Source organism: Phoxinus phoxinus, assembly GCF_949152265.1.
Source record: "Phoxinus phoxinus genome assembly, chromosome: 21".
NCBI lineage: Eukaryota > Metazoa > Chordata > Actinopteri > Cypriniformes > Leuciscidae > Phoxinus > Phoxinus phoxinus.
The window spans coordinates 26,677,717-26,688,883 of record NC_136896.1 but is presented as its reverse complement, the minus strand read 5'-3'; the positions used below and the strand labels follow the sequence as shown (position 1 = coordinate 26,688,883).

At 38.3% G+C, this 11,167-nt stretch overlaps 1 protein-coding gene across 1 annotated transcript; it reads left to right on the top strand.

Moving 5' to 3' along the window:
* Window positions 1-1,575: 1,575 nt before the first annotated feature.
* On the top strand, window positions 1,576-5,044 carry dlx3b (distal-less homeobox 3b). Its single transcript, XM_079596024.1, has 3 exons — window positions 1,576-2,199; window positions 2,926-3,110; window positions 4,116-5,044. Exons 1-3 carry the CDS (start codon window positions 1,878-1,880, stop codon window positions 4,419-4,421), a joined length of 813 nt encoding a protein of 270 aa, XP_079452150.1. The 5' UTR covers window positions 1,576-1,877; the 3' UTR covers window positions 4,422-5,044.
* Window positions 5,045-11,167: the final 6,123 nt, after the last annotated feature.

Genomic DNA, 11,167 nt, shown 5'->3' with positions numbered 1-11,167 from the left:
TCAGCGCTCAGAACATGCCTGGACAGCTGCTGCACAACTACCAATATTCATTTCACAAACGGCATCAATTTAATGTAGCTCTTATTAAATGAGAAGGTATACATACTAATTACAAAAGAATAAAAAAATAGCAATATGTGATCATTTTAAACCTTTATAAAGATTTCAGTTTTTTTGTTTTTATTTTTGAAATAAATGTAGGCCTATTCCTTTTTTTAACATTTTATTTTAATGACTAACTGACAAACTGAATACCTGACACTAACATATAGCACACAGTGTCCCAGCTCTCAAGAATGGTTTGCATGTCTTTCAAAAGACTCCGTGGAATTTGACTACATGCCACGACGGTGCACATCAGGTATGTGACAACCCGATGTCTTGCGGCTGAAGTTCGCAGGAGGAGGAGCCCGTTTACCGTGAAACAGCGCGTTCGCGTGCATATCATTTGCATATCGACAATAAACAACGCGGAGCAGTAAACAGTTCTGCTCGTCCTCTATTCCACGTTTGCATTTACAGGTCAGCGGCTGATAAAGCTTATTTGGGTGTAAGAGGGTAAGACGTACTGGGACCACGCCTTGCCATAATAAAGAGGGTACACAAGTGAGAGCCGCAGGGGTGATCGGAGAGGCAGATAAACTCATCCAACCTCTTTCACCGCAGACACTCTCAACCAGAAAACAAGTGAACTGATCACATCAAAATGTCTCCAACAGATTGTCAGCAATGGCCAACCATGCCCTACATTTGAGCTAAATTAAAAATGATTTTGTAAAACAGGCACTTATGGCCTTTCACACACTATTATAAATAACGATTCCTGAAAGGTCCTTTGGTTCAGGAAAGATCCCTTTTCACTCTTTTATGTTCTCAAGTTAGTGGTTGAAAAAGGTCTTGATGTTATACGTTACAGTTTCTTAAGATATTAAGTCTTGGTTCTTTAAACACCCCCAGTAAGCGATTGTTTCACATCTAGAACTTTTTGTGGAACTTAATTTTTTTTTCAAGACTGTTTTTTGTTTTAATTTTAACATTTATTTTAAGAGTGTAGATCTCTGTAATTTACTGACTCTTTTTAAAAGACCCCTGTTGAACCTAATTCAGTCCAACAGTCACATTAAACAATATAATGCACGTATAACTGACATTTATCAGAATTAAAACGATAAAGGAGGTGTTTAAGCTTGGCACATTGTAGTAGCCTAGTGAAGCATGTTTTTTTTAATGCACCAAGAAAACATGCATAGCCCACTTTACTATAACTAATTTAAGAAGATACAAGCAACGTGGATTTCAACTTAAATTATATTAAACTGACTTAAAAAAATAGGTGAATCTTGTATAATTTATTTAAAAAAATGAAATTTGCTTAACTTGTTTTTGTTTAGTTAAAGCAATGTAAAAAACATATGTTGTCATAACTTATTGATTTTTTGTTTTTGTTTACAGTGCTCTATACTTAATTATCACAGCTAAAATCCCAAAAGCTGAAGTATGGAGACGTTAGGGCGCGAGGCGGAGATAGTCTTTGCTTCGCCCTCAGGGCTGGAGGGAGAGAGAGAAAGAGAGAGAGAGAGAGAGAGAGAGAGAGAGAGAGAGAGAGAGAGAGAGAGAGAGAGAGAGAGAGAGAGAGAGAGAGAAAATCAGAAGCGAGGAACCAATAGGAGCCAAGCGTCCACCCATGTGCCCTATAATTCAGAGTTTCTCATACCAGATCTCTGCCATTACCTTCAGTTCTTCAACCGAGGGAGTTAGAGAAAGCTGCTCATCGAGGATTGTGTTACAGGCATCGTCCTGATCGAAACGTCTGCATGACTCGTTCAAGTCTGCCCTGGAAATAAAGTGGACGATCCTTGTTTTATTTCCCCTAAAGGATGAGTGGACCGACATATGACAGGAAGATACCCGGTATTTCAACCGATCTTTCGAACTCTATGAGTTGCCATCCGACTTCTAAGGACTCTCCGACTCTTCCAGAGTCCTCGGCTACAGATATGGGTTATTACAGCAGCCATCACGAATACTACCAGAGTCCTCCATACTCTCAACAGATGAATTCATATCACCAGTTTAATCTGTCTGGGATGGGGGCATCAGCCGGACCTTACCCCACCAAGACAGAGTATCCTTACAGCAATACGTACAGACAATACGGACATTACAGCAGAGACCTGCAGACGCCACCACAAAGCGCGGGTGAGATATTACATTCAGAAAATATGCCAGAGGTGGGCTATATGCCTGTACATCTACAAATTGGCTGGATGTGCCTTCTTTATATCGGGTTAAATAAATATTTTCTAGAGGTTATACAATTGTGTTTGTGAGCGGCTCGAAAAACGCAAGTTCGCGTTTCTCTTGAAAAAAGAAAGAAAGAAAGAAATCGCCTACTATAGCCTAAATAATTAACTTGTTTGGTTGTTTTTACTCTGTATTATTATCCCATTGAAGTCATAATTTAAAGAATTGACATAGTTCAAATAAAATATACTTCAGAAGGGTAGAAGGGTACTCTTTATCACAACAGACTTGCGGTCGCTGTAAAACAATTAGCCAATGACATTTTTATTGCGACTGTAATACGATTAATCATTATTACTCGCTGCTCCGGCTATAGATGTCATCATATGTTTTATTGTTGGTGTTGGCCTAAATTACATTATACAGCCATTCCTTGAAGATGTTTTAAGGCTATCTGTTTGTGCTCAAATTTTGCGTTTGATATAGAGCTAGAATACATGTATCATTTTACTCATGTCGCTTATTTAATTTTAAAGAAGCATAGGCCTATTTGTTTAACGATTTAACGATAATGTTTTGGTTTTAGTCCCAAAAATTAAACCAATCAGTTTTAGGTTTTCTTTTAGGTCCTGAAATAATCCTACTTTGAGATAACGTGGTCTGTCATTTTATTCTTTCCAGTCAAAGAGGAACCTGAGACTGAAGTTCGGATGGTAAATGGAAAACCCAAGAAAATCCGCAAGCCGCGCACCATTTACTCGAGTTACCAGCTCGCCGCGCTGCAGCGCCGCTTCCAGAAGGCGCAATATCTGGCGCTGCCGGAGCGCGCGGAGCTCGCCGCACAGCTGGGGCTCACGCAGACACAGGTAACACTGCAGCTCACATTCACTTATAATACTGTTAACATAATTACTCGTCTGACACTTGACATTGTGTTAACAGCTTAAAGCGATTTCTTGCACTTCAATCGCTGACACTGAGCACACTGAGATAAGGATAAGCAGCAGTCTTATCAGGTCATAAAAGATGTGTGGAAATCGTTATTTTTTTTACCATCATAATTAATGAAGTAATAATTGTTTAACATTTATTTGTAATGTTTTTTTTAACAAACAAATATATATTTCGTAATTTTACCAAAATATGTCGCTATGGAAAGTTTTATAGGCTTTTAAAAATTGACGGCTTATACCTATAAAAGCTAATTTTAGACTGTAAAAAAATAATTTCATCATTATACCTATATCAATAAAAATGTTTGTTTCTATCCGTTATTGTTTGTCATTTTAAACTTTGGTAATCTAATTCAAAGTTAGTGTAATTTTTTTTTTGCTGCCTTATAAAGGATTTTAAAGATTTAAATAAATCCAGACTAAAGATTGGCCAACTTTTCGGGGCGCAGTCTGTCGAGGTTAACGTCACAAAATACTTGGTATTAAAGTGCATATAAGTGTTTGTCATATATTAGGCTATTGATTTGTAAATATGTAGTTACCTAATACATAACAAATATCTAAAATGATCAAAAGCACACGAGCAACTGTTTTTATGGTTCCTTCGACTTCCGTTCGGTGTGCCTATCTAAATGCCAAAATACGTGCTTTGACTTGTAACTCTATTTTATTACTCTGAAATGAAACCATGTTGTGTTGTATGCAAGTAAAGTAGCCTAGCCTATAGGTCTTATTTTACCAATAACTCTTTGTGGGGGTTTGAACTTCAAACTTTTAATAGGGGGATCTGACCCTATCGCTTTTCGCTTAAAAAATTAAGCATTTCAATTTAAATTATTCGTTTTAACTGGATAATATTGTTTACAATGTCCAAAAGAAAAACTGACGCGAACGTCGTTTTTTTTTCTTTTTGAACAGGTCAAAATCTGGTTCCAGAACCGGAGATCCAAGTTCAAGAAACTTTACAAGAACGGCGAGGTTCCGCTGGATCACAGCCCGAACGCCAGCGACTCCATGGCCTGCAACTCCCCTCCATCCCCGGCTGTTTGGGACAGTAACGCGCACACTAGCCAGGTCAACCGGGGCCAGATCCCCCAGCCACCCCTCAGTTCCACACCCCCCTACATGGAAGATTACAGCAATCACTGGTACCAGCAGGGATCACATTTACAGCATCCAGTGCACCACCCAGGACCAGCACCGAGCGTGGGGGCCGTGTATTAACAGACACTGATGGAAGAGTTTCATATAAGAGTTGGAAAGACTTTTGAAAAACTCCACAGAAATAAGCTGAAAGATGCTCCGCGAGTATCTGGGGGAACGGCACACTTGTGGTGGCATTTTGTGGACTGTTTAAACGCATATCTGTTGATATGAATGCTTTGTGTTGAAATATCAGTAGCCTATACTAATAACGATGTTTCAATGTGTCCCGGCTACTCAGACCTATTTCATATGCACATATGTGTAGGTTCAACCATGTAAAGAAAGTTTAGAGTGGTTTTAAGTTATTATGTTTTATGACTTCCTTTGTTTTCATGTTTTGTTCACTGATGGATGAATATTAAAAAATACGTTTTAAAGAATGATTAAACCCCAATTGTGTAGCCTATAGTTATCAGTCACGCCACCCACAATGTGGGATGGTGCGGCGCGCGTCAGAGACTCAGGACATAAGTTATATATAGACTTGTACAAAATGTTGAAAGCTGTACATATGTGTTTAAATAAAACAGAACCACTAAATTCGTGTCACTTCGAAAGATTGCACGGTGGTGCTCGAACCATTTTTATATTCCTGTAAGTAGTGTTATTGTTATTCTGTCAAGCTGAATAAATGAGAATTGAAAATATTTCCTGATTTACTACTACTTTCATTTAATGCAGCTTACCCTGATAATATGTTACAAAAAAAAATCTGCAATTGTGCACACATTTGATAGGCTATATTCTAAGTATTTACAAATATGCAGTGATATCGCTTTGTTCGGCTCTTATGAAAGGGTTAAGTCAGACAGATGTTATTTTGTGATGTGTTTGCATGCATAAGCCTGGTAGGTCTGCGTGCAAAGAAGCTGTAGGAGGCGACAGGCGAGCAGACATGTTGGAGTCACTGGATTTTATTAGTATTCTGTTGGCAGATAACAAGAAAGACTACAGCGAAGGAGGGGGTGACTACTGAAATAAAGCCTTGCGCTTTAGGGATAGTCGGTCACAACAAGAATAGACAGGGCAAACAAAGGCATCAGACGTAGGCCTAGAAAACCCCCATGAGGTTTACAGGTAGATATGCAAATGAGTACAGCATGGTATTTCAAAGCGGCATTTTGTTCCCTCCCAGATTCCGCCTTCCCGCGGTTTTTAACGTATAGACCTGATTTAGAGCAGCGTCATAATAGCGAGGCTGCGCAGCTTTTTCCACAGCTCATATTGTCTGTTTTGTTGTTGTTGCTTTTTGTCTACTGAAATTCTCGGAAAGATATGCTCGTTTTTCGTCAGCAGAATCATCCAAAAACACATTGAATAACACTACGTCCCACTGAAGATATGTCTATCCCTCAGAGCCTCACTTTCCTTCCCGTTAAAAAAAGATGGCGCTGCTGTGAATAAGGTCTATAGGCCTTCAACGGTCTGTAGGCCTATGCCTTTCTGTAGCCTATTAATGTAGACCTATTAACCTGGAATAAGCACATAGATATCAGATAGGGTAACATGGGGGAAGAAGAACAATGATATGAACAATGTGCATTTAGGCCTACTTTTAAATGATAACATGTTAGGCCTAAGTCTAGCATGTGCAGGATGATGATGCATCAGCCAATTATAGGAAATAAATAGAAACATGTGCTAATTTAGTTGTTAGGCTATAGAACAAAATGTGACATTATAATAATTAAAAAATAGTGTAGCCATTCATCAAAAGTGCCGATATGAGATCTAGTGTCATCCATGGTCAGATAAAACGTTAAGGTGTGTATGTGTGTGTGCTCAGGTTGGTGTGCTATATTTATAGACTTAGCCTATATAAGCCAGATTCGCAGTTCCTGTATATTCAAACCTAATTATTTTTTTTATGGAAAGCCTTTATGGACTATTTTATGAAATTGATCTACTCAAAGATTCACGTGCTAAGCAAAGCAATAGCATGCGTCCATATTTTATATTTAGTTTATTTATTCATTTGCCTCCTGAGAAAATGTATAGGCTATATGTTATTGTCGTTTAAACAACTTTAGATGATCTACAATGATGGGCGCCAGAATCAGAGTTGTCGGATTTACAACACGGACATTCAGCCACTTCTTTCGAAAGACATGAAAGTAAGGTTTCAGGTAAACTGGGGAAAGAACCATTAAACTTTATAATTAAATAACCTATGTGTAAGTGATTTCAATAAACACATCGTCAAATTATATTTATGCCTATAGCCTAATATTATTGTCAATTCAATAGACACCGTCCTCGGTGTTTGCTAATAGGCTGTGTATTTAAATATCAGAAACATAAAATAAACATTAAACATTATATGGTTGAAATTTAAAACACTGAACAGTTGTGATATACCAACGAATTTAGCTGTTGATGACGTGCCGCTCTGAGGTGAATTAACACACCTTATGTGATCGTATCAATGTAAAATAGTTGAATGTAAAAACAAAATTGTCTTTGGAAGCAGCATTTAAAATCTATTTGGATCAAAAAAACTGAGGTGGCACGTGTCCCTTAGGTTTCAAATGTGAGAGGTTCGCGAGGTCTCAGGTCCGTCTGTCATAGGTTGGTGTGTTTCTGTGTGCAAAAGGACAATGGTCCTTTTGTGCGCTTTAAAATTAAATCATAACGGACCATACAAGTGTTGTGTAACACTTCATAGTAACTTAAGTTCAAAACAAACATGATCAAATCATATCAGTTCATGCATGCAGGCCTATTCATGTATGATTTACAATTCTAGGCTATTGTAATGTAGCATACATTAATGAACAGTTAACCATAATTCAATAATGTTTGCTAATGTTTTAAATATATTATAAAGTGTTAAAATTTGACAAAAAGTTCGAAGATCGAAACTATAAAGATGCCTTTCCTGTATTTCTTATGCGCATAATTAATTTCACGAGAAAGCATGATTCATTCGTCTTTCATTGTGCGTTTACAGTCGCTGACAATTTGTGTCCTTGCGGCTTCTGTCTTAATTACTAATGTCAATTCGTTATAATTAAAAACAGACACATAACTTCAAATAAAATGTAATTGTTAGGTGTTGTCTGAACACACTGTGCTTTTTCTAGTCTGGTAAAAGGGACGGTCTCCTAAATATGTGATGAAATAATTATTTAAAAATCTCGGCGTATTGTTTCATGACTGTGCAAAACAGAGAACATACGTAACTCACGTCTGTAAGTCGTACAATACGCCCTCTACGAAACCATAAATTGAACCAAAGAAACCATGAAATAATCTGGTTTCATTTCATGCACAAATCCTATGCCTTACCGCTAATGCTGAAGCTCCATTGTAGTCCTACAGACCAACATTCAATATTGAAATAGGCCTATTCCCTGATATTAATTTATTCATCAATGGGATTGTCTTTTCTTCTTTAATCTGTGGTAGGCTTATCGGTGAAAAAAATAAATAAATCGTGTTTATGATTGGTTATTAAACATTCACTAAACCATTCTGCAGGGAATTTGAATAAATAGGAAATTTGTGGCCGCTCACATGGGACATCATGGCAAATGGTATTGCTTTAGGACAAAATATTGGGACAAGCCAAATAGTTACTAAAATAACTCCAGTACGAAATGTTTCACATAGACATTTCCACTCAGTTTGTGCTGCAAATCTTGTGTCCAGAAATACTACTATGAAATTCAAAGCATAGGTGGATGTGGATGGTGACAGAACAAAAAAACAAAAAAACCTGAGCTGTCACAGTTAGATTAATGTCATTAACATGTTTGGTTGGTTGGTCAACCGTAAGTCATTTCTGGGCATTTCATAGCTGTGGAATTAGTCATGTAGATCTTATAATACCCGCCTCAATGTAGCATGCGATTGGGTTACTCTTCTACCTCCAATAGAGAAGAAAGAGTCATATTCACACCTAAAACCTGTCAGGCCACTTAGTTCCCTTTAAAACATGATAATCCCGTCATCTGTGTACAATGGCCATAGCTCAAACCCTAAGACATTTTATCCCCTCTAATGTGTTTACCACTTTCATCTGAGCTAGTTATGCCATAGGGTCCATAAAGAAACGGCTGCTATCTGTTTGATACAATATTTGCAGTTGAAGTTGGGCCGTATGTAACATATCTGTTTTCCATTGGGCTTGTTCGTGGTGTGTGGCCCTTCAATTACAGGCTATGATCTAGATGGCGTCGTCTTGGGACACATCGCTCACTCAGAGAAACCCAAAAGCTGGGTGTGTGGGCTGACATGGTCACCTCGACGGCCCTGTCCGTGCCTGAACTGTTGAACTTGAACATGATACTAAGATTCAGTGCACCGCAACACCTAAATAAAGATAGGCAGGGCCAATCTTTACGTGTTTGACGAGAAACCGTATCCAAAAAATGGCACCGGAGGCCTCTGGGGTGGTTGAAGAGGAGGTCAGCTGCGGTTGGGACACGCATATGTTGCCATGTAAAGACAGAGGGCAGCTGCCTGACACCCGCTCAAAGCCCGGGTCCACACGCTTCACTCAGCAGCATCATTCTGCTCCAAATGTAAATACCATCAAATGAGAGAGGTTTTCTTGACAGCTGTGAACCACTGAACTCTCTCTCACCCCAGAAACCGGGGACGATTTCGGGAACCGCTTTCATCCTTGTCCTTGAAATCTCCTCCAGGCCTCTGAATCCATTCGGAATTAGATGCGTTTCGACACTATTAAAACTCATCGGGCACCTCCGAGTGCTGGAGATCTCTTAAACTTCTATCAGTCCATCTCAACCCCTTTTGCTCCCATCACCCTTTAGTGCTCTCCCAAATCAGCTTCCCACGTAATTGCCCTGTTTGAAAGCCCCTTTTCTCTGCTCGTCCGACTTGAGCACCCATTATTCTAATCTCGAGATGTAAAATTGCCCATAATTTCCCTTGTGAGAGAGCTAGCTACTTGATTCAAAAACACTTGTCTTCTCTTCCCATGACTGTCATCTGAACGGAGCAACATAAACTCCACAAATCAAACTCAGGGATGGGAGTATATAAAGAGGGGCATGTTAAAATCATTCCATACTTTTGGAACATTAAGTGCAGAGAGATGGTTTCCACGTACAGAAGTTTTCCGGGGGTTTGCTACCTGTCGAGAGCGAGGAGGTAAGTGACTGCGCTGGGATGTCTTGTTTCGCTGAGATGAGCACGGTTTAGGAAATCTTTAGGAAATCTCCCACAGATGTTGCAGAAGCTCATAAATGTGAAGGCCTGTTATTGTACTTGCTATTAAGGGTTTCATGCAGGAAAAGGTTTATTGTTTATTTCAAACTTCTGTTTTTTGCATGTGGCAGGCATTATTTTATATTACAATACTTCATATAATAAAATATCCACTCAGCAATTTAATTTACATTATAGCAGTTGAAAACAGATTTATTTCATGCCGCCCCACAGCATGCTGAACTGTGTCTAAAGATCTTGAAATGACAGAGATGCTTTGTAATATGCCTGTTTAAACAAGGCTATTTAGACAAGACCCTGTTGAGTGAGCTGGGTCAAAGTCAGGTCAAGTGGACCCCGCATTCCTCCAGGTGGGCATCTTATTACAGTGGATCAGAGAAAAACACAACCCGGTTTAATAATCGCTACGCTAACAAATTATCTTAAATTGCTTTAGATATTGACGCGTTTTTTAGTCGCGGTAACTACTTTGTAGAGGGCCTGTAGACTTACAACAACAACGTGTTCCATAATAATTTGACACGAAAGGTGTCTCCTGGTTGTAGATTGCTTTTGATATTGATTGACTGTACTTTATTGAAGGCCTAACAACCTGTAGTTAGACTCAGCATTTTTATGTAGCCTATACAAAAAGTCGCGTTGCGTTTTTCTGTCAAAATACATCGATACGAAATGAGCACGCAATAAATCATTGGGAATCACATTAAATGAACATCAACGTAACGTGGGCTGTTTTAATTGAACTCAAACATCTTGTTCACTGTGTTTAGTTTAAGTACTGAAATGTCCATATAAGTAGCCTACATCTAATTTCCATCCTGCACGTGATTGAACGTTGTAGTGATTTATCATGCTGACATCACGACCTCCACTCAATCAGTACATTGCATTATTTTAACATTACATTATAAAGAAAGGATGAACATGTACGACGTGGAAAAGCAGAGGTTTGCTGATTTGATGCGAAACATCTTGCACTTAAAATTCGATAGGCTAACTATAGCCAAAAGATCGCGTATTTATCATCATAGACCACATTTTATTTCCATGATTCTGACTAAATAATATTGTCTATTGGAATGGAAACACGGGCATCTAATTGTATTAACTGGTAGGCCTAATTATTATTCATCTTTCTGTTGCTAGCTCATTTAGCTCATTCGTTAATTTATTTGCATAATTTATTTATGCAAAAATGCATACATTTTATTTAAAATAAAACTCTGTAGCAATATTAATAAAATAAATACATTTAAATCGGACCTGTTTACCTCTCTTATGGATGCAGCTTTTAACACAGACATTGTTTCAGAAATTTCCAACAAACAGGCCTACGAGACACAATTCCATTCATTTCAAGTAAAATAATAAGCGTACAGAACAGAACCAAATTAATAACATGCGCTTCAGGTGACATAAAAATAACTGGTCAGAGCCGAATAAAACAGCTCACCTTACAGTCATTGCCTTGGTCATAAATAATTCATAAACCTCAACCTCTGGTCTGCCCACAGAGAAACAAGAAAAATGCTAAATCTATAAAACATGAACGCATAAATCTGTAAATT